General features: G+C 34.2%; 1 protein-coding gene across 1 annotated transcript; it reads right to left on the bottom strand.

Annotated features, from left to right (window-relative positions):
* Nucleotides 1-229: 229 nt before the first annotated feature.
* dync2i1 (dynein 2 intermediate chain 1) lies at nt 230-22,931 on the bottom strand. The gene is made up of 22 exons (XM_015354623.2): nt 22,790-22,931; nt 22,023-22,076; nt 20,763-21,465; nt 20,085-20,173; nt 18,873-19,190; nt 17,463-17,552; nt 16,655-16,856; nt 16,161-16,263; nt 14,558-14,687; nt 13,792-13,903; nt 12,331-12,425; nt 11,712-11,841; nt 11,378-11,550; nt 10,825-10,987; nt 9,203-9,316; nt 8,172-8,233; nt 7,944-7,995; nt 7,772-7,832; nt 6,515-6,614; nt 5,546-5,677; nt 2,611-2,834; nt 230-1,733 (listed from the first exon to the last, which is right to left on the bottom strand). The coding sequence occupies exons 1-22, from the start codon at nt 22,802-22,804 to the stop codon at nt 1,562-1,564; spliced, it is 3,294 nt and encodes a 1,097-aa protein (XP_015210109.2). The 5' UTR covers nt 22,805-22,931; the 3' UTR covers nt 230-1,561.
* Nucleotides 22,932-24,301: the final 1,370 nt, after the last annotated feature.

Genomic DNA, 24,301 nt, shown 5'->3' with positions numbered 1-24,301 from the left:
TAATTCAAACAGTAGTTAGAGGTTAAGCTTCTACATGGCATCAAGAAGAACTTTTTCACAAAAACAATTAAAAAACACAAACATTAACTACCACAGATCAACTTCACAGATGTGGACAAGCATTGATTTCAGTCTACACTAACAGTACCAGTAAAATACTGCTGCTTAAAAAAACAATCCCTTATGAGTTTTTTTATTAGCTTTTAAAATTTGATATTTTAAATCCACACTGAAGACAACAGCAAAAATTGTGATTTTAATTTATTAAACATAAAACAATTGTAGACAAATAATGCAAATACTGTATAAATACATCCATTACATTGTACATGCATAAAAATATTAGGTAAAAACTTTACATTTTTGTTAAATTACAGTCTGAATAAGTGAACTATTTATTCAGTATTAATTTAATTGATCTTACTTTTTCCTCCCTGTATTCACAAATAATGATTTCACTATATATTACAAGATACATACTTTGATAATCTATAAAACTATCCTTCAAAAATGGAATACTTAAATGGAAATTAAAACAAATGAAATGTACATAGTGAAATGCTAAAGGGCCTTTTATGTACCAAATAAAGCTTGACATGGTAAACTGTTTATGACTTAACAAAAGCACACGTTAGAAACTGAAATAACAGTGTTAACAGTATTTCTAACATTATTTTGGAAGATCAGATTGATCAAAAAGACCTCACCTGTTTACTTGAAAAAAACACTTTCTGAAAGTGGGAGAATTCAATATTTATTCAATAAAGAATAGAAGAGTCCTGGTGCCCAAGATTAAGATTATAAGACTTAAAGCAGTGTATTGTTTAATTGTTAAAACCAACCTTTTCCACATTCACAGACTTCTACAGAAAAAAAGATTGTAAAAGGACTAGAATGCCTTAAGGGACAGTGAAGAATTTCTACAAGTTACTGTATTTCACAAAAGGTGAAGCACATAAAATAAATCAAAGGGTAAAAATACCTTCATGATTTATAAATAATCTCTAGGTTCTAGCAAATAGGCTACATACAGTATACTAGTTTTGCAGATCTTATACTGCATCCGTTTACAGGTTTGTGAACCATCACAACCAAGTAATATTGACCAAATCAACTATACAAAATACTGTGATTTTTACACCTTCTGTTTTTAAATTCAGTGTGAAAAATCTCCAGTTTTTCATGAAGACATTTTAACAGATATGCAAGTATCTGTTTCAATGCACAGGAAAAGTGTCAAAAAGAAATACTATATATTTCATTGTGTTTTTAGTGTTATACCCATTCCTAAAACAAGAAGAGGAATGAATTAAATATAACAATGCACAATATGTATGTATTGTACAGTATATGTTGATCAGAAAGGATGGAAAAAAATCCATGTTACTAATGTAATTGTTTACCAAGACTGGTTTTAGGAAAGGACACTAAAAACAAAATCACCTGTAACTAACTTTCCATGTGTGCATTTGTGTGTAGGTTTTTCTTTATATACTAAACTTCACACTTATAATTCTTATATCAACTGACAGAGCACCATAGAAAGTTTTCCCCAGATAGTTTAACAAGCCCAACATAAAATATCATTCAGCTTCTTTGATTCGTCAGAGTTAGGAATTGCCCATTGTTTGTTGAAATATTGAATTTCAATTTTTCCAGACTGTTTTGCCAGTGAGATCCCTGAAAATGTATTGGGTTTTCCTGGGTCACCAAAAACAGCAAAGGCAGTAATCCTGAAAAAAAAAGATCAGATTAGTTTACATTTTGCACACAGTATAAATGGCATTAACATTGCACCTGACTACAAGTTCAATTTGAAGGGTCACAGATTACACCTCACCATAAGAATACCTACAGCAAAGATTAAACAAAGCAGAAAATGTGTTTGATAGATTTATGATCTGTCTTGTACAGTTATTCAGAAACATGAAGATATGGATATGGATCAGTAGCAAATGCTATGCTAGAGAACGTGTCTTTGAGAATGATGGATATACTAGAACATCTCTGTGCTTGGTGAATCTGAAAGGATCTGTACTGCATATCGGAACAAGCAAGCTTAGCTGGAAGCCCAAAGGAACATGAAAACAAAAAAACATGTAGTATGGTTTTCAAAAGTAAACAATTTAGTAGGTTTTGTGGAGAGCTACTCTCTCATTGCAGTACCCTTACTGAAATTAAAAGTGAATTAACAATTACAATGAAATATTAAAAATATTGAAAATACTTAAACCTTAGTTAATGGACAAAATAATAAGTAACATTTTAACATACTGTTTAAAGGCCAGATCTTGAAAGAAACAGTCCTGCGTGTTTTTTAAAGTATCTCTAAACTCTCTACTCATTAAAGCCTTACAAAAAGCAAAAAACAACCCTGTCAAGCATAGGCATAAGTCAAATTACTCAGAGCTCATAGCAAAATAAATCCTCACAGACCTGCAGGGCTGAAGGTTTTGCATCATGCACTAAGCTAACATGCCATGCTAAGACAGCTTAAAGAACAAGAGATAAACACTCTGTTGGTTATCTGTTCAAGAAAACTCCCCTCATCCCTCAAATTAAAGTTCAATCATCAAGAAGCCTTTCTTCCTAAGTTTCCAGTTGTCTCACCTATCAGATTGATTTTTTTCTTTAAGCAATGGTTGAGAACTGTTCTTCATTAAATCCCAAGCATAAATATTAGAGGTTGCATCCAAAACAAAAAATACTGTTGGTCTTGTTACAGCCCATTGCACAGAGATAACAGGCTCTCCATTGGTGCTGCAGTTCCATTCCATAACAGGGTATTCAGTCCTCACTGAATGCATTCTTATAGTTCCATCAGCACATCCAACCTAAAAAAACATAATGAAAGATCATACAAAACAGTAGTTCTGATTTTACAAAAATATACATTGAAAAAATTATATTTACTTAGGGTAGAAAATAACCATTAACTTTAATTTCAGAGCACTCAATTTATGTATTTGATTCAACCATAACTTTTGATTATATTAAGCAATAGGAACCATGTATTTCCTACCCATGGTTGATGTGAACAGCATTAATTGAAACCTATTACAGCATTCAGACAGGCGTTAGGTCAGCAAACATTAAAATATTCCTAAAGCAGGGCATGACTCAAACCAATTTAAAATACATAATTAAAAAAAAGTTAAATTAACAGTTCAATAAGCATAGTAAATTAATAGGTCAGTTGGAATAAAAACTAAAAGACACAGAGGTTCTCAGGAAGGGGGCTAAAAAAGGAATATATTCATTATACATGCACATTAGAGAAATCAATACACACTCCTAGCACACTATAGGGTACTTATGCAAAAATATTTTCTATATGTCACACCAGGTGTTTTCCTGATAAAATCAGTCTATAAATCCACCTAAATGATGACACTATTTCAACACATCTTATAATTTATTTAAATGGCCAAATTCTGTCACTTCAAAACTAAAGCAACATTTTAAATGCCAAAACTAAATATTTACTTCACTTGGTAATGTTAAGTAGAGTTTGTAGCACTTCTAAATCCCTTTCAAGTCACTGATGTATTTGCTAATTAGTTCCACTTCTATCATTTTGTGTGCCACAATCATGATCCTCTTTCTTGCACTAATTCCATCATCTGCCACTTGAAAACACTCATTTAAGGTTTCTAGCATTCTAGACAAGGCTAAATCCCTCTTAACTCTTGCAAAGAGATTCAAAGAAAATCTTGTGAAACTCACTAAACTTGCTCACACCTGAAGAAGGCTCCACGGCCGAAACGTTGTGTTCTCTTTCTTCTTTTTTTCAGCATGGAATAAACCTATTACTTGTTCCTTTGCAGCCTACGCATGCTGACGCAGCTACCCACCTGAACATTTTCATATCTACCCATACAGACAAAAAACTGAAAAATGATTCTATGACTCCTCTAATGCTCATTGTGGAGAAAGAAACATATACTGAACAGTGCCTTGAAAAAGTATGCAGACCATTGCAGTTTTAACATTTTCTTTAAAGCTTGCAGTCATGACACTAGTAGTAATTAAGTAGTGCAGTGCAGTACACATTTGCTATATAGACAATTTACACATTCAGATCAAAATAAAAACGTAAACAGATATCAATATGAAAATTAAATGTAAAAGTCATGATTGCAATGATTGCATAAATATCCAAATCCTTTGTTGTGGTAAATCTAAATTACTTTAGGTACATTTAATTACCTTCAAAACTCACATAATTAGTTGAATATCCTCTGTTTATGGATTACATGATTTCATAATAAAAGCACCTGTCCCTGTGATTAATTTTAAGCATTTTAAGCATAAAGAAAAAGGAGCTTTCAAAACAAGCCATTGAGAAGCACAGGCCAGATGAAGGCTACAAAACATAGAAGGCTCTGAATATCCATGTAAACAGTCTACTTAATTATCGAGAAATGGAAGGTGCATCATACCACTCAAACACTTCCTAGATCAGGCTGTTCCTCCAAGCAGAGCAGCCGGTCAACCAACAACAACTTTAAAAAAGTCACAGAGCTCAATGGCTGAAGTAAAAAAAAATCTCCCAGTCTCTCCACGTAGCTGGCCTGTATGCAATGAAGCTTGTGATTCATCTTGCAAAACATGTGGTAAAAGGTGTTGTGATCAGATGAGACCAAACTGGAAAATGGTCTAAGTACTTAACATTACATTTGACATAAATCTACACAGCACATGGTTCAGTAAACACCATCACTATAATCAGGTCTTGTGGTGGCAGGGTGATGTTATAGTTATGCATCTTATCCTTCTTAGGGACTGGAAATATTAGAATTGACAGTAAAATGCACAAAACAAATTACAGGCAAATATTTTAGAGGAAAATCTGTTATAGTTTTCTAAGGACTTAAAACTAGGGAGAGAACTCTATTTTTAACAGGAAAATGATCCAAAGCTCTTTGCCAAAATTACACTGGAGTGGCATAAGACAGTGTATGTCCCTGAGTAGCACAAAGTCCTGACTTGAATCCTTTTGGGACTTTGTGGAAAGACTTGAAAACTGCTGTCTATAAGCAATCCTCAAGCAACATGAGAGAGCTTGAGGAACTCAGCCAAGAAGAATGGTCAAGAACTGCACCAAACCAGTGTGCAAAGTTAGTAGAGAGACTTACCAAAAATGACCTGCAGGTATAATAGCTGCCTAATTGCCACCATACCATTGAATTCTCGGGTCTAAATACTTATGCAATCAATATATTTCAGTTTTCCCAGTTGAAGTCAGCAACATTCGACACAATAGTCATGGTCTGAATGCTTTTGCAAGGAAATTTAAAATGATAAATTTTTTTTTCCCCAAATTAGGAGATGATTACAACAAGATCAAAGCTTTTATTAACTACTTCCAGCTTTTATTTTTTTATACTGTTACTAAATTACAAAAATAATACTACTGTATCAAAGATATATTTCTCTACAGTTTATTAACTGTAAATATTGCATCAGCTTTCTCCGTCCTTTCATGTTTAGTCTTTACAGTAAATGTGCCCCACAAATCCTATTAAGTATAAAATTATCTCACCAAAAACGCTGGTTCTCCACAAGGAGAGAAGTCAACAGAAGTCACGCTGACTGGGTTGTATCCACTAGCCTGTGGCTTGTAGAACTTTGGAGGTATTCTTACACCATGTCTTGTTCCATGGTTCACTAGACCCTACAAGTTGGATTTTACATAAAGAACATGATACGTTTTTATACCATAAAGGTGACATGTTTAACAAACAGTGGTGCAGGAGAAAACAAATATTTAAAAAAACAGTATACTCATCAAACCACTCTGACAATGCTACAGAACTACAAAAAATGAATAAATCAAAGATTGTAAAAAATACACATTTAATTAAACTTACAGTAATAAAAGTTACCTTATGCAGTATGTAAATATAACTAAATAATGCATAAAAGAATTGTTTATTATGATTGTGGCTACCTTAAATGAAAAGCCATTTAATCTGTAGCCTGTACAATTAAGCAAACTGCATTGTAATCCAGTGTGAGATGGTCTTTAAAAAGGTGAATGCTTCATGGATCAGCTATTATGTGCTAGAGAAAACTAAAATGTTTATTTTTTATGTTGACTTTTATAAATGATAAGCATATAATAATACATTATTAAAATAATAATAACAAATTTTAAAATAACAAATCACTAATATCAATACACACATTAACATTTTTAATCAATTTTAAGTTACTGTTAGTGTTAATTGTGTTTTTCAGTAAGCTTGCACCAAAGCAGTAATTTGAGTTATCTATAACTGTTTTTATCCTACAATACAACACACATTAGTGAAGCTTTCTGGAAATCTTCTAAACAAAAAAATATTTGTATGCAAGCAGGGTAACTGAATGTATTGCAATATTTCAAAAAGCAAATAATCTTTAATTACTCTGGAATTACATAATCCTTCCACAGGCTAAATATATATATATATTATCTATTTTCATTGTTTTGCTTTCAGTGCACATTAATTAAAAACATTTTATTTACCATGTCTGTGCCAATGAAGAAGTGATTGGAATCAGAAGGTAAGAACTTCAGCGTCAGTGCCTGCAAGGGACCTACTTGCAGAACATCCCCTAGACTAGATCTAGGGAAATTAAAAGAAAAAATGGCACATTTTTGCCAAACTGCTCAGCCTCATTTTTGTGTTGTTAAATAAGGAGCGGAATGCATTATTAAGGTTTACCTTCTCTTAGGTTTAACACTATATTTGTAAAACAACAGTTACAACACCTTTAAGAGTTTAATTGGAAAAAAAGTGGTTTATTTGACTATAAATGTATACAAATGAGTGTATAATGAAAACACAGTGGAAATGATTCATCAGGATAGTTCTCTTTCCTTTTCGTTCCTTTTCCTTTTTTTCCAGCAATTCTGAGTATATTTAGTATACTGTACGTGTAATTAATACAATTACACATACAGTACACTAAATAGAATTCGGGAGAAGAAACCAAGCCTGTCATTAAGCACTCATTAATTCACATCACAGAGTGTCTTTAAAAACTTGTGATCACAACAAGTCAAACTAAAATGAACAGAAGCAGTTACTGTAGCAATATGTTTTGTAATTGCTAAACTACCATATTACAAATCATATCTAACTGATGACTCAGCCAGGTGTTCCACGTCATGAAATTACTTTTTCCCCATAGATTCATAAAGCTAAAATTCTACTTATTGTACTACAAGATGCAGGTCTCAGTCAAGCTTTGAGCAAATTGTCCAGTAGAAAATAAGAAGGAAAGATGAGTGGAAAGAGTGAAATAATGCAAGAGACTTCTGAACAGATGTATACCTACACATACTATACATTATACATACATGTTAAGTAAAGGAAGATATAAAGAATGTTGCTTATATAAATAATATATTATTACAATAATATATCATCTTTTTTAAACTTCATCAAACAGACTGAATTATGCGTTGTAGAAGGTAAGCTTTTGATGTCCCTGGACAGTCTGCATATGAAACAATCACACTGGTTTAAACATAGGCTTTATGGCTGAGCTAAAATAAATGCTGAGAGTAAAGTACTGTATCTGAAACCAGGTGTGGATTTGTGATACAGGTGGTAAGATGAAAGGTGGAAATACCTCATCCTATGTCCCAGCCTGCAGTTGATATAAGTTAAGAAAAGCACTTCTACTGTATGTATGTACACCATATATGGTGAAGACGTACACAAGCATGCAAATAAGTAAAAGATAACAAAACACATTTTATATTATGGGATCTTACCTATCATTTGTAATTATTAATGAACTGTGTAGTAGTTTTACTTTTCCACCTGGTTTTAGACCTACAGAGGAAACAAAATATCTTTAAGATCAGCATATTTCATTTGTATGTACTGCTTGCCTACTAAATCTTTGATTATATATAGAAGAATCTACAGAAATAACTCTCTCACCTAAATCAGTTTGTGATCCTGCAAGGCTAGCTTTTGGAAGTTCCACAACCACCTAAAAATGCAAAAATATCTTAATAGTATAAATTCTATTTCAACTGTATACTGAAAGTTACAAGTTAATTGCAAACAAATAAATCAAATAATAAATTTGCTCCTAAAGCTACATATTTGGTAGTATATAACTACATCAGTTGTAGACTAAATTGCATGGTCAAAACCATAACTCACCCAAAGATTTAAAACTCCACTGTCATCCAGGGATGCCAACTGAAATGATAGTCCTAATGATTCTGAATTATAAAAACAAAACATGACAGCTCTGATCATAACAGGACAACATCATCCAGCCACTGGAGCATTAAAAAAAGAGAACTTACACTACAGCATTGCTTATCAATATATCAATTCATTTTCAATTCACTTGTCTTATTGAGGGCCGTGGACTAACACAAAGCTAATCATTTTCTGAACTCAATTTAAACATTTTTTACTTAATAAACATGTTTAGCAATGGGTTGCCTTTTCAAATGTGAGTGTGTGGACACTTGGTTCTCCTGTGCTTATATAGACTTATTCGCTGCATTTCTCTGTTCGACAGAGGCCGGCTGGTCTGTCTGGCTGGCCCATGAGGTCGGTAAACGGTCCTTCTGAGACTGGATGCCATTAGACCTCACTCCGAAATACTTCTGTATGATAGGGATTGTTGGGGTCCTCTGAGGTAAATGGATGTGGTTGCAACATGGGCATGGATCCTGGGCTAGGGCTCCTGAGGGGAGGATGAGTTATATGGGATCGAGTTCAAGGGGGAAAGAAGGCTTAGAAGAAAAAGGAATGTTGATGTTTTGAATTCCAAAAAAAGATCTGATCATAAAAATGCATTATTTATTGACTTGTGCCCTAAGTGTCTGGGACAGGCTTCACATTGACGTAACCCTTACAAGGAATAAATTACTTTCTGACAATGGATAGACGTTATTTGCTGCATAATATTATTTATAAAAGCAACTGGCTTAACCAGCTGAGGAAGATGCAGAAACTATATTTTTAAGAAAAATCTGTGCTCTCAGTTTCTCGATATGGCATAATTTACTAAAATTGTTTGTTGGAATTAAGAATTAAATTTTTAGCTGGATGTAGCTTGAAAAGTATTGTTCCTTCTTTTACAGCACACACATACTGTACATGAGAAACCTAATCGTTCAATTGTAAACCTGTATAAATGTATTTATTTTCCTACATCCTAGTGTTGTGCACGGTACCTTCTTCAGAAGACAGTAGGAAAAATCCTGGACTCTGTCCTTCAGTTACATCGACTTGAACTGGCTCCACAGCCCTTACTTGAGAGAAATGGCCAGATGTTGCAAGGACAGAATCTGCAGATATACACATTTATGAAATTGGAGTAACATTAATACTTGGAAAAGCAGGCAAAAGAAATAATGAAATCAAAGAGCTTAATGGTACTTTAAAATATTCTGGCACAGAATGTATACATATTTAGTGCATTTCAAAAAATACAATGTCAGGTCTTTTGGAAATGTTACATGAATAAACCTATAATTGTTTTTTACAAACTAGTTTCCATCTTATCAATTCTCTGCTCAAAATAAGTACAAATTAAAAGACAAGAGCTTGTAACTGATAAAGTAATACTTTTGTTTTTCTTCTGAAACAATTTAGGATAAAGCATAACAGAAAAAAAACAGTAAGCTGCAAAACAAATATTTGTCTCACTTTGAGATCTACCTTAGCTGGAACTTCTAGGTTAAGAGAGTTTCCACTGATGCTGAGGTACACTATACACATAGAATTGTTCCAAAGAACAATTTGGAGATGGAGTTTCATAAGCTACACTGTATTGTCCACTGGATGCCAATGCTTTAAATGAAAGTAGTGAATCGTCATGTGAAGTGTGAATGCAAAGTCTGTGTTGAAGACTGCATTTCCATAAGTGGAAAACCCAAGTGAAAAGTGAAAGTCTATTTTGGGGTCAATGAAAATATGAACGTTTCGAAATATTTAATACATTTCTGATAAAATCATAAGAAATACAACTTAAATACCTTAAATACTATAAATAAACAAATGCTCTAACAAAGCAATGTTTGTCAAGGCTCTGCAAAATTAACATTTTAGATAGTAGGGCTGCAGGCAAAAGCTTATTAAGTCTGTGCTGTTATCTCCAGACAACTGACAGTTTTCTCCGCGCAGAAATTCTATTTTGCCATAAATAAACATGCAAAAGCATTTTTACCCTAAACAAGCCCTGATTATCCAGTATTTAACTTTCTTCCAGGTTTCTGTTATTTGAAAAGACTCTTTTTTTAGTTTTTGTACATTTAATTTGACAGTCAACTATGATTAAAGTATCTACCTCTATTTCTTTACAGTCATGTTTCTGAACAGCAAAAAAATCCAATAAAGACGCAGAAAGATTATTTATTTTTGTGCAGCACCTGTGTAACTGCAACACTGTAAAAACTGTGGTGATAGCCTATTTTCTTTCTTTGCCTATAAAAACAAACTGAATTCTATGGAGGTTCATGCGGAGAGTTACTTCATTGTGTAAGCTACAAAGAACAAGCTGAAATGTTGTCTTTTAATATTCCTAGTTCTCAGGATGGATTACTTAGTTTTTCTGATTTAGCCAGGTGTTTCCATTTCTATTACCAGTATATTAAGATGCTTCAGCAATGTGCACCATTGTAGATTGTAATTGTTTAATAAAGAAAACATATTGCCACTTAACAAAGAATTTATATCTGTAGATAAAACATACATTGTTTTATCCACAGATATATATTGACTTTACAGATTAAATTTCTAAATGAACTGAATGTGAAATGTGCTCCTTTCCCTTTATTTGATCATGTTTACCAACCAGTGGAAAATGTGGGGAACCGGAGGGTCCAGTCTTGTTCTCCTATTTTCATAGTGTGATGTAAACTAGAGTGCTCCCGCAGATCCCACACAATCACTGAACCATCAGCTGTGCCAGCAAACACCAGTGTGGCTTGACCAGGACTGAAGCAGCAGCACTGAATCTGTCACAACAGATATGTATGATTATTTTGGACAAATATTAGTTTTTGCATGGTATAAATCCACACATAAAGTCAAATAACTTGTGAACTACTCAACAATAACCTGATTACAAGATAAAAAAAAAGAAGAAAAAAGTGCTCGTATCATGATCAAAACATCTTTTGACTATAAGTTTAGATATTACAGGTACAGTATATTGCAAACGTTTTTGTTATACTGCTTAGAATAACATCATTAATCAGAGGCCAACATTTACACACAAAATATTTAAACTTTTCTGCTGAGTTTTACGGGTTAATTAAATGTAATCTTTTAAAAGAACATAACATAGTATAGTATAATAAGACAGATGTTGTAACCAAACTGATTTTATTTCAAAGTAAAACTACCTCTGATTCACATATAAGGACTTTCTGAGGACGTGATGGTTCCCATATGTTCCAAATGCAAACAATACTCTTACTATCCAGCCGAACTGCACCGGAGCTTTTTAAAGGCCTGTGCACAGAGAGCATGACCTGCCTCTGAATCTGCGAGAAGCGTATCAAGCAGACCTCTCGACCTAAAAACCATAGAGAAGATGGAAGATCCAGGTTTGCTTGTGATGTGTAAATGGGAAAAGAAATAACCAATACACATTACTGAACTAAAGACTTAGTTTTGGTATCAAAACATAATTAGAATGCAGTGGAAAGTCTGCTACCACAGGAGAATTTGCATTACCATGCAGGAATGGCAGTTTTGTATTGAGCTGTAAGCTTCCATCACTAAATGACAAACAGTCTTCTTGTGATTTCAGCTTCTTCAAAGAATGTTGTTCGGCTCTGTCTTCTTCTAGCAATACAGCAATCACCTGAAAAAGATGAGGAAGTTTCTAATGCATATATAAACTAAAATATTCTTACATATTTGACTTACTGTAGCAATTGGTCACAACTTAGTGAGAGATTCCTTATCTAAAATACCGGTAAGGATATGATTAAGTAAACTGCATATCTCTATGCAATATCTCTTATATGCAGTTGCTATAAGCCTGAACAATAATATTAAGGCTCTCTACCCAGCCTGGAAACAAAAGTCAATGCAGTCTATCTATTAGATCAGAGATGTAATACAACTTCACTACCATAAGTAAAGACACAAAAAACAATATTACCAGTACTACAAGTAGGTTTACTACTAATATTACAGTCAGTTCAGAATATGCATACACCCATATGATGATATATACAGTATACTGTGGTCTGTGTATACACTGCAGATATGTACATATTTATATATTAAATATTGATATAGACAAGAATATACCACTGTAGCAATTATGATACAAAGTACAGTGTACCTGAGTAGCTGCACGCAAAAAACTGGACAATCGCTTAGAGTCAATACTCAATTTTGTCATAGAACCATTTGAAGACTCATTATTGCTTTTGGAACCTGTTTAAAAACAACATTAAAAATCAATTAAAATGTTATTTGTTTTACACAACTTGTACTTTTTTTACTTCTTAAAACCAGTATATACATAAATCCACAAAAATAAAAGGTCCCCAATACCTTCCATTTGAAAAGAAACAGCTCTCAGTTATTCTGAAGATAACACAATCATTTTCAAGACCAAAAACGTCTTAGCTAGTCTTTGGCCTACACTAGAAAGTTTTCAATGTTGTAGGTACTTGAGATATACAGCCTCAGCTTGTTCAATTCACTTCAACAATACTCTAATGAACAAATGCAGCTCACCCTGCAATTTCCCCAGTATCTATTTATTCCTGATGAGATTTAAAATACTAATTCCATCATATTGCAATCATCTTTCAATAAATCAAGCAGGTATTTTACTGCTCTCAGCTTTTCTTAGTAAACGTTGTCAAGTTCAACCAATAAATGTTCAATTGGATTGAGGCCAAGAAATTGAGATGAGAACATTTCGACTAGAGTTAACATTTTTATTTAGATATGTGTCTTTGGTTCATCGTTATGCTGGAATGTCAATTTTCTGACTGGCTTGAGCTTCTTGGCAAAGGGAACCATGTTTTTGCCAAAATATCCTGGTATTTGTTGAAGTTCATGATTTCCCTTATCATACAATGGCTCCAGGACCAGAAAATGCAAAACAACCCCTCACAGTGGGCAGAGATCTCCAACTGTTGCTCATAAATCCCCTGTTTCTCAGCCAGAGGTGGCAAGATGACACTTGTGTCCTCATCCATGCAGGGCTGACACTGTACCTATAGCCTTTAGCTTTTTCTTGATTGTTTAATAGCCATTCCCCAAACTTGTGGACGTTAACAATCATTTGCATGCAATCTTCTATGACAAGTCTCCAACCTTAACCATGATTCATTCTGCTACTGAATGTATTCCTGTATTACAAACTGTACACTTATACCTCAGGGCAACGGGAAGCTTTTGGAGGCCTCAGTATAGTTCTGTTTTTTTTCATTACACCCTCAATGACAAATGTGACTTTCCTCTGTGCAATCTACTACAATATAGAATAATATTTTTAGAAGTGATTTAATCATGGCATTATTTATACTGCATTATCTAATCCTTAACTCATTTTATGATTTTAAGATGTTTTTTGTTCCCTTTATAAATCCAGAAAGCATAGAGGGCACTATAAATTCAAGATACAGTCAAAACTGAATTGTGCAATTTCATGTAGAACTAAAACATAATTCCAAAATCAGTTTTATTTTAAGTATCAGCTTCAGAAAATGCTTCTTTAACCAAACATTTTGAAAACCATGTACCCTTGCGTTTAAACCCAAAATGTATAAGTACGATTTTCACTTACCTCCACAGACTACACTGCCATCTCCAGGATGCTGAGTCCATTTCTCAACTGTCTCAGTTTCCTCTGTTTGGATATCTCTATCAATATTGTCTTCATTGCATTGGATATATGCCTGTCAAAGAATAGTAAAATAGACCTGAAATTATTCAAACAAAAAAAACTATTACTGCAGCATTGCCATATGATAATATATGTATATGATAAATATGTCCACGAACAGAACTCAACAATAGTTAGGTCAGATATTAGATATTATCAAGCTTTGGTCCCCTGATGATAATATATGAAACAGTGTAACTGATGTACTTGTTTGCTCATTTGTTCTGAAATTCAATGTTACTTTAGAGGTTAATAATATATTATACTACATGGTGTAACAATAAATATTTAGAGAAGATTCTTTGCAGCATTATTACAGACAGCATATTAGCTCCCAAACTTCTCTAAATGTCACTTCTGCTGTGGCTGGCATTGTCTAAGCTTTCACATGAGATGTCATTATTCGAAGGAAATGCTTAACTAACTTCATTTAATATTGTTCCTAAGGCAACTATTTTGTAAGATATATAAATATGACATTTGTACGCATGCACACCTTTACTCTGAGTTAACTAATGCATTAAGATATCAATGACTGCAGGGTAGGCTGTTTAATTCTAAAATGCAGCAAAAGATAAAAAAAAAATGTTTTCGCTGAAATGTATTAGCATCCAAAGTAAAACGTTTTTTACTTTAACCTTTTAATGACCAACAGATTAGTACTAACCTGTTTGGTGTTCGTTGTACCAAAGTTTTTTATGTACATGTCATATTCATTCAAAGGAGGCAAATCCAACAACGAAAAACTGACAGAAAAGTCAAGGTCGATCAGTCGAAGCAACTCTGTGCTGCGTTTTCTGAAACAAAATCAATTGCAAGCTAAGGTTCTGGGAACCAAATGTAATGGACTGAAATATTATTGTCGTGAATGACAAAAAAAAATGCGTTTATGTAAGACTTTATTGATCCCAAATGGAAACTGAGGTGTTACAGCAGCCCAGCCCAAGACAAGCAAAACAGACATCAGAATAGACTAAAATTGAAATAAGTACAGCAATACAAAATAAAATAAATAGAGTTAGGTGTGTGCAAAATATGCTACAGTAACAGTCACTGTAAAACAATAAAATATGTACAAAATGCGCATAGGTATATACAGATTGAAAGTACCACAGTATAAACAGTATATTAATGCAGTGCCCAAAAGTACATGAGTGCAACATGCTGTCCATAGATGAGCAGATGAAGGGCTAACAGGCCTAGCCTAGGGCAGTGTTATACTCCCTGACAGCCACCGGGAGGAAGGACCTGTGGTAACGTTCCCTTGAACACCGTAGCTGGAGCAGTGCTATCTAATAACAGTCCCATGTAGCGGATGAGAGGCGTTGTTCATGATGGCCGTGAACTTGGCCAGCATTCTCCTCTCCACCACCACCTCCCGAGCCAGCCTTCTTCATGAGTTTATTGAGTCTATTTACATCTCTTGTCATGATGCCGCTGCCCCAGCACACCACAGCTTAGAAGATGGCCGCTGCCACCACTGATTCATAAAAATTGTGTAGCAGTGTTCCACACACACCAAAGGCCTTGAGCCTCCTAAGGAAATAGAGTCGGCTCTGACCCATCATGCAAGAGTCAGGAAAATAATGTAAAACAGAAATTTTGTTGTCCTACTTTTGACTATTTTTAGGAAAAAATATAAAGAACTGGCTCTGATATTTGCTCTTTTGTTTTGCTGATCATTCTTCTAAATCTCTGAAGCACACTGACCAAATTTTCATTGGATAATAAAAATCTCAATAAAACCAACAGAATTTTCAAAGATGCAAGTGAAGCTTGCATCACATTCAAAATTCAATTGAATTTAGAAGAAAGGTGATCAGAATACTGTAATCCATGTAATATAAAGAAAAGTTCAAATATATTAACAATCCACTTGTGACTTCAACACATATTAACTAAATAAAAAGCTCCAATAGTCTTTCAGAACATCCTTATCATCTTGATGATGTCAGAAGTATGTACCTGATCAAAAAACATACACAGTGTTCTGATACTTTCAATCAAATGATTATTTTTATAAACTATATGTAACTATATGTAAATGGCTAAACCATTACACATTAATCATACTGTACCCTTTTCCAAATTTCATTCACTATTTACACAGAGACTTTTAAAAATGTCACCAGGCTAAGAGCTTGTGCCAGATGTCTTAAAATCAACGAGTTTTATTATTGAAATCCTATAAACACAGTAAATTAAAGGTGTTTTTCCCAGATTGGTCCCAGACACTACGAGTTTAACATATTTTTAGATGTTTAACTTACTTTTGCTTACAGGCTACATTCTTGCTCACTTCCCGTTGCTTTGCTGCCACAAAGTCTATAAATCTTCCTTGATGAGTGCCTTTGCTGGGAGAACTCTCAGAACCTGTGACAGCGGGAAGCTTTTTAAACGACAATATTCTACCAAATGTTATTCTGTGAATTAGGCGTGCCAAACAACAACACAGACCCCCCAAAACATATATCAAAACTACTACTGCAGGACATGCTGTTCCATCAACAGTGATTGTGAAATGAGAAGAGATATTTGTCTTATTGGTAGAGCTACTCATTCACCAAATCTATGCTTTATGAAACTTGCATTTTGAAGTTGCCTGCAAATTCAATTGCTGATTCTAAGATTTGAATTCAATCTCTAGCAAGAATTTAGCTTTAATTACCTTCACTGAACCTCATTGTTTAGCATTTTAACAGTATTGATGTGGTGATGTATGACAGCAGTGAAAGGAAAGAAGATAAACTACTGTTGCCCTTACCCCAATTGGATTTGTTGTTCTCTACCGTGCTAGGATGTATAGTACCAATCCTTTCATTTTCTGCAGATATAGCTTTTTGGATTGCCTCAATTTCGGCCCTGTTATGTGGGGTGAATTCTTCCTTTTCATGAACGTCTTCATTAGTGTCCGATTTGTTACCTTCATCATTCTCATCAACATCCTCAAAATCATCATCGTAGTCCTTTAGGAGCAAAATATTACACTCAAGTTATGCCACCAAAAGCATTTGTTTCATTTTTAATACCTCTCAGTATATATATATAAGAAAGATCAGTCACAACATAAGGGCAACTTTCAGATTCTTTCAGCTATGCTTATGCCAATGATAGTGGGTAGAAGACTGAGAACCTGAGAAATGATGATTATATCTTTCTGAATGAAGGAAAGTACAAAAAGCATTTTTTTGCAATTTTATCCCCAATGTAATACCTTAACATCCAGCACATCTTTCATGTAAGATAACAAAATACTTAAAGAACCTGTTTGCATAATGTGTTAATGAAGTGAATTATTACTTCTTAAAACAAACCAAAACTAATCAGATTTAACAACAAAGCAAGATCTCAGCTTTTGAATCTTTTTTGCATGACTATTCCTAAAGGTGTGTAAAACTTGTAAATGAATCACTTACCCCTTTCTTCAATAAAGATCCATTTAAAGCATGCAAAATATCATTACAAAACAGAAATCAAATAGGATAAAACAAAAACTGAAGTTAAACCACAATACATAGCCTTGCCTTAATAATGGAGCCATTTTACACATTGCTTTTAAGATCTTCACTTACTTCAAAGTCCTCTTCATAATCTTCTGCTGTTTCCTCGTTAATCACATCCTCTGCAGATGATTTATCAAGGACAAATTGTTCTTTATCATCCTAACAAACATTTAAAAAAAATACACAGGAAAATCAGTCATATGAAATAATGCAATTCCTTTAAAATGTATGCAACTTTGGACAAACAAACAAGTAAAATCCTTAAAGTTTATTAAAAAGAAATAAAAAATACTTTATTTACTTTGTTAATGCAATTTCTTGTAAGGGATTTTATTGTGAATTCCTGGAAAAAATACGGAAGCTTTACCTAAAGAAACATGACATCTAGTGGCCACACAACTTTTGTCAAAATCTTGACTATGCAACGTAAGGAGAATTTTACAGTAATAATATAACACAATAAACAATCTAAAAATAACAAATGTTTGATCATCTGGTGCAGACTGGCAGCAACCTTACTGCTCAGTGATACACCGGTGAAGTCTTCGAGCCAAAAGATTTTGCATTCCAGCAAGTCAACTTAGAAGAGTTGGTCTTGCAGCAGGGCAGGCAATGTAAGATCACACAGTGCTAAGATTACAATGGCATGGCTTCAAGTCCAGTTAATGTCCAGTGGAACATCTATAATACCAACCTAACAATCAATAGGAGATAACTGTGACCAGCCTACCTATACCAGTTGCCAGCAGCTGCACAAGAACAGTGGTGGAAACACCCACAAGAGTCACTCCAGAGACCAATCAGGAATATATACTGTATATCAATGCTGCCAGGATCGTGTTGATGCTCAGGGATCTCATACTTGAATTTAAAAATGCAGCATTTTGTTGCATTTCAAATTGAAAATATAATATTTAAATGAACGTGCTATACGATCTAAATTTTCTGTGATTGTGTTTAAGCTCTATTTTAAAAATAATTAGACTTGGGCATTATGTTTCTTTTATGTATACAAACACAAATAGTATAAATATATTTAAATATTATTTATACTACATATTATCAATATATAAAAAAATTAAATTCTCTAAATTATTCAATATTTATAGCACAGATTAAAGCAAGTTTCATATTATGAATTTAACTTACATGTGTATATTAACAGAATTACATTGGCAATCCTAAATTAATTATGTGAAGTAGCATCTCATTAAAATGTTTCTTACAGGCTTCTCTGTATCGCTTGATCTTTTCTGATTAGTCCTGTGTGCTGATAATGAGGCCCGTGTGGACTGCTGATGCATTCATTCATGGGAAAATGACAGATTGTTGACAAATTATGTTCTGCCTAAATACTTCTACTGAGCTTAATCAAAAGGCAGGAAAAACAAGAAGAAAAATGTCGCAGACAAAATAGAATTGATCTTTAAAAATGAACAAAACAAAACTATTACTTTTAAACATATATACAACACTCACTTCACCGACTTTTGTCTCTTTCCTCTCTCTCTGTGGCTTGATATTTTCTACTCCGCCCAGGAGCGATTTCTCTTTTCTAGGCAGTGTCTTGTCTTGATGGAGCTCATCCGCAGAAATTCGGGCTTTATGGCTTTCCAGGCCTCCGTTTTTTCCCTCTCGGTGGCTCCTCTCCCCGTGGTTATCCCTCTTTTCTTTTTTTCCCCTCCTCCGTTCTCGATCGTCCGGCAGCTGCCGGTCCTCCTCCTTCCGTTCCCGACGCCTGTGCTCTCCCTCTCCGGCTCTGGAATCTCGACGGTGTCTCCGGCTCTCTCCCGGCCCCTAATGCCCCCCCAGTCACAGGAAAGGATGGCAAAGAAAAGTACGAGTCAGGAGCCAAATAAAAAGCTACAGGCCAGGGTCCTTGAAGTCTTTGTTCATCGGTTGTTCATCATCTTCATTAAATATAACAAAATAAACTTGAATTACTTGACAAATTAGGCCTAATTTTCCTGTAGGCCTGAAGCAGACGATCACTTAGAGACTCATGAAATCCACTGGACTGTGGACTGGAATTGAAGCAAAGTGCTGAAGGCCAGTCCATCCCTTTGAATACATTTATTTCTCCTTCTAAAAGGAAATTGTTTTTTTTTTTCATTAAATAAGATAAATGTTCATAGTTTTATATTTATTCAGTTCATTTATTCTTTTCTCCTTCTGCTTTTTATGTTTTTTTCTACTTTTAAAGAATCTAAGGCAGCAGCAGTAGAACAGCACTGCACTGTATTAAACAATCACTTATTTTGATGGAAAGATCGATTTATTGTGACACACACCAAAGGGCACCAATGTATTGTTTTGGGCCAAGGTAAAATCATTATAACTGATTACTGATCATCAAAACATCACTACTACCATTATTGTAATGCCACATCAGCTTTGCTGTAATACTCACATCATATTATTAAAAGATGCATGAATATGCTAGTAAATGCTGTGCTCAATGGTAATGACTTGTTTCATTTAGAACATCAAAAGTCGTCTGCAAAATATATGCCAAGTGTTTTTCAGAATACAAAGACTTACACAGCAGCTTATAAGAAAACTATTATTGTTCACAGTGCAGCAAAATGTTAAAAATCAGCCGCTGGTTTCTAAATATATCAAGCCTAAGCTCAGAAAGATAGAACTCATTTTGTTCGTGTTATATACAGTATTTGTCCTGTGGTTACGTACTTCTAGTGCACTTTTCTTTGAGTGTTCCCCTCTGTCTCGATGTCTCCTTTCACGTTCTTCATTTTCATTTCTTTGTTGTTCTGCAGATTCTACAAACAGATCAGCATCAAGAACATCAACCATATTATATCATACTGAAATTAAATCTGAAGAATGAAGAACACAAATCAGATTGTAAAATGAATCTGAATTTTCACTGACAATTAACATCTGATTTTTTTGAAGACTTGGTCGGGGGTAGACACCTGCAGTCACCGAATAATAGTATTAACCAATAAAGGATTATGCTCTGTACAAAAAAGAAATTTGCATAGAACATTTAGAGAAAACTGCAACCAAATAACATCTTTATTTTTGACTGCAGATACATATACTGAATATGTATATCTAGATGTAGAAAAAAAAATAATGAGCATGGAATCACAAGTATACTCTATATAGGTCACTTAATGGATATTTCTAATATAACAGTATTTGTCCCAAGGTAACCTAGTGATACCGTTACCATGTGCCCACAGTAAGCTGGACTAATTATACTGAATTTTTACTCATTTTATTTTAAAACACCAACAGCTTTTATTTGGGCTCCGGCAAATATCAAGGGTGCCACAACCGTATCAGTATAAAGCAGAATACATCTTTTTGAAAAGGAACACAATAGTTTACGTTCAGCATTACCTTTATTTTCTCTTTGTCTTGAAGGATCTTGGTCCTTATGTCGTTCTTTTCTTCCATCGTCTCTCTTCGTGTCCTCCTCCAAGTCTCTTTCTTTCTTCTGCTGCCTGTCCTTTTCTTTTCTCCTCTCGGGATCATGCTCCTTCTCTCTGCTGAGATGCCGTCCATGCTCCCTGTCCCTTTCCTTCTCTTTGCTTCTATGCTTTTCTCTCTCCCTCTCCTTTATTTGATCCTGGTGTCTCCCTTCTCTCTCTGCCTCCCACTCTTGTCTCTCTCCGGGCCTTTCTTTCCCTCGCTCCCTGTCTCTTTCTGCTTTTCTCCTTTCCCTGTCTCTCTCCTTGTCTCTGCTCTCCCTTAGTGTCCCTCGGTCTCTGTCACTGTGACTTCTGTCCTTGATTTCGCTTTCCCCGTCTTTGTTTCTGCTTCTTTCTGCGTCTCCATCCCTTTCTCTCTCTTTTCTTCTGCCCTGGTCTCTCTCTCGTCTTTCTGACGTCCTGTCTCTTTCACTCTCTTTTCTTCGCTCTTGATCTCTTTCCTTCGGTCGCTCTCGAGTCCTGTCTCTGTGTCTCTCTTCCTCCCTGTGTCCTCGACTCTCCCGATCTCTGTGACGCCGCTCCTGAGACTCCCCACTACTGCTCTTCATCTGCTCTTCATCTCGCCTGGATTTCTCTTTCCTCCTGTCATTGTCATTATCATTAAGCACACCCTGAAACAGTTCATATATCAGCATTATATTTACAGCAAAACAACATTCCACGGATCATTAGACACCATTACAAACGTCCATAATTTTGGATTTCTAGGTATATTAATGTGTGACTGCTAAAGTTATTTTCTCCTTTAGTAACCACACTGTAGACTTCTTAAGCAGTCAGAACGAAGGCATTATGGCAAAGCAAAGAAAATATATATTCTTGAGATGAAAAAAAAAATGCCACTAAAAATGTCAAGAGTGGCAACACTCATTACTCTATCAATTCATTTCACAAGTCTATTAAATGTATTCTGATGTGGTCTGTATAATGTTTAACATATTACAGCATAGAAAAGGATGGCATAGCATGTGGAGAGGTTTCAATATTGGACACTTTTAATATTTAAAACATTTACTGGCATTTGGTTATTGCTACCCTACATCTAATTACTGATTGTTTTTATTTTTCATTTTTTTAAATTAAGATCCCCCTTCTCATTTATTACATATACTCAATACAGTAATTTGTCATATAAATAGGAAATAAAAAACTAAACAAAAAATCTTACTTTAATATGTCTCTTTAAATCATCTGATTTCCATGTGTCTTCCTTTGTCCTTTTCTAGATAAATAAAAATAATCATATTGGATGCACTGTATAAAAATATATGCACAATTAAGAAAAAAGAATAATTGGATGTATACCTATAGTGTTGATAAGTGTTTTCCGTTTAAAGGGTTCTCATTAGTTTCTCACTTTTAATCAAGGCCTCATAGCATTCATTGTACTGCTCAAAGTAAAATGCTCTGTGGTGTGGCTTCTTATGCAAAATATATAGATTTTACAGTTACAGATTAATGTTTTTTAAAGTTTGTATGAAACAATAATTAACAGTTTTATGACACCCCAAAACAAAAGTATCCTCTTATTCAGTATAGCAACTATGCAACAGCTTCAAACCAAACTGTTCATTGTGGACAAATGTGATCTAGGATTATGATGGTAGCTATTTTGATTTTTTTTTTTTATTAACAAATTGAAGCTGTTTTCAAATTTTAGGCTACTTGGAACATGATTCGAGATCCCTAGTCTGCACTAAAGTTTAAGCTTTCAAATTAAAGTTAAAATCAGGTTGCACTAAATCAAACTTATACATTTTCATTTTCCTAATGGGAATCCATTCGAACTCAAGGCAAATGACAAAGTTAATTAAGAGTCAAAAACAGTTTATTCAATCTAGTGCAAATGCAAGATACAGTATCGTATACTCCACAGTTTTTTTAATATGCTGTAACAGCAACTTTATTCTTCATTGTCACTATTCAACACTTTACCTTTTCCGACTGCATTTTTTTCTTTTCTCACCCTGCACTCCCCTAGTTTAGTAGTCCTCTTAATTGAATGTTATATGTTGACAAAATCCACCGCCATGACACCAAATTCCTCTTTTGCGCAGGCGCACTACTATGAAACCAAGGTAACTGCGTCATGTTATCTTAGCGACAGGATATGAAACCAAACCAGGAGCAACAGATTCACTCCACAACGGATCTCTATGGTCACAGACCAAATTCATCGACAAACCGTAATCGATAGTGAAATATACTGGCTACTTAACCCTCTGTTATTTTAATGTGCTTTGCACATAACACTTTATTCAGCTCTCACGTTATTTTGCAGTAAAATAAATATTTCGTTTTTAATATATTTACATTCATTTTTTATTATTAATAATAGTAAATTAAAAATATATCCTACCACTCATTTGCTGCTTTTAATTATGTTTTTAAAGGCTTGGATACGAGGCAGTTTATACAGTTTAAAGGAAATAATTTAATGCAAATAATATCAACATCACAGATGACGTATTTACACATTTAAGCATTTGAACTTTAACATTTCAGCATTTTCAGTATCTACAGTATGTGTTACTGTTCTGTTGTTTATTTTACTTGTGGGCAAACTGCATACTCCGAACATCAACAACAAAAAAAACTGGAGTATGCTTAGGAACCACAGACTCACGGCTGCTTTTATGCATTTTTAGTTATTTATGCAATACAATGCAGATTTGTCCACTACCTTTAGATCAGAACATTTCTCAAGGCACTATACATGAGCCAACTCAGATAGTGTTTCAGATGAGAAGTGTTTGAAACAGAAACAGATTGACTGTTTCTGTTGTAAACCCTAAAACAGAAACAAGGGCTCACTGATATTATAGGAAGGAAAGTTTCACAAGTAGGTAGCTTGAAAGTTAAATATTTTTTATATTTGAGACCATGAATAACAATGATGTGTCCCATCGGGAGGCACCCTGGCAAGAGATCTTCTGAGAAAAGCTCAGAAGAATGACTTGATTTCATTTCCCAACATGGGACAAAGGTTGATGAACTGTCACTTGCTCTTTATAAAGTGTACAAAAAATATACTTTCTGGTTGACAAAAAAAAACTGCATAGGATATTAAGCCAATAAATGTGAACAGGCATATGGATTTTTTTACTCTTTTAAGCATCTGTAATATAATATTTTTAAACAGTAGTTATTCTTTTTACTCAAGATACTGTAGTTCCTTACTCAAGTAACTTCTCCAGTACCGTTCTTGGCTCACTGAAAGACTTCATTTACTATACTGATTTTAAAAAATCGTGTTTACAAATTGATTAGTTAAAGATGATTTACATGACTTATTATTATCCCAGTCAGGGGTTGGTTGATCTTTAAGAACACGTTACCACCATTACAATATATTTTATTTTTTACTAATATCCGTCCAGTCTGAACTTCTATAAATACATTTAATTGAATTTTACCAAAATTACTCTTTATATGGATACATAGGTT

This window comes from Lepisosteus oculatus, chromosome 6, assembly GCF_040954835.1.
Source record: "Lepisosteus oculatus isolate fLepOcu1 chromosome 6, fLepOcu1.hap2, whole genome shotgun sequence".
In the NCBI taxonomy this organism is placed as follows: domain Eukaryota; kingdom Metazoa; phylum Chordata; class Actinopteri; order Semionotiformes; family Lepisosteidae; genus Lepisosteus; species Lepisosteus oculatus.
The sequence above is the reverse complement of the archived record's forward strand: the minus strand, read 5'-3'. Positions and strand labels throughout refer to the sequence as shown.

Excerpts from the sequence above, each read along its gene's own strand:
- dync2i1 (XM_015354623.2), bottom strand. Across the intron at positions 21,466-22,022 it reads ATTTAAAGAGACATATTAAA|GGTGTGCTTAATGATAATGA; the intron begins GTAAGATTTTTT and ends GAACTGTTTCAG. Across the intron at positions 5,678-6,514 it reads TCTTCATTGGCACAGACATG|GGTCTAGTGAACCATGGAAC; the intron begins GTAAATAAAATG and ends TCCAACTTGTAG.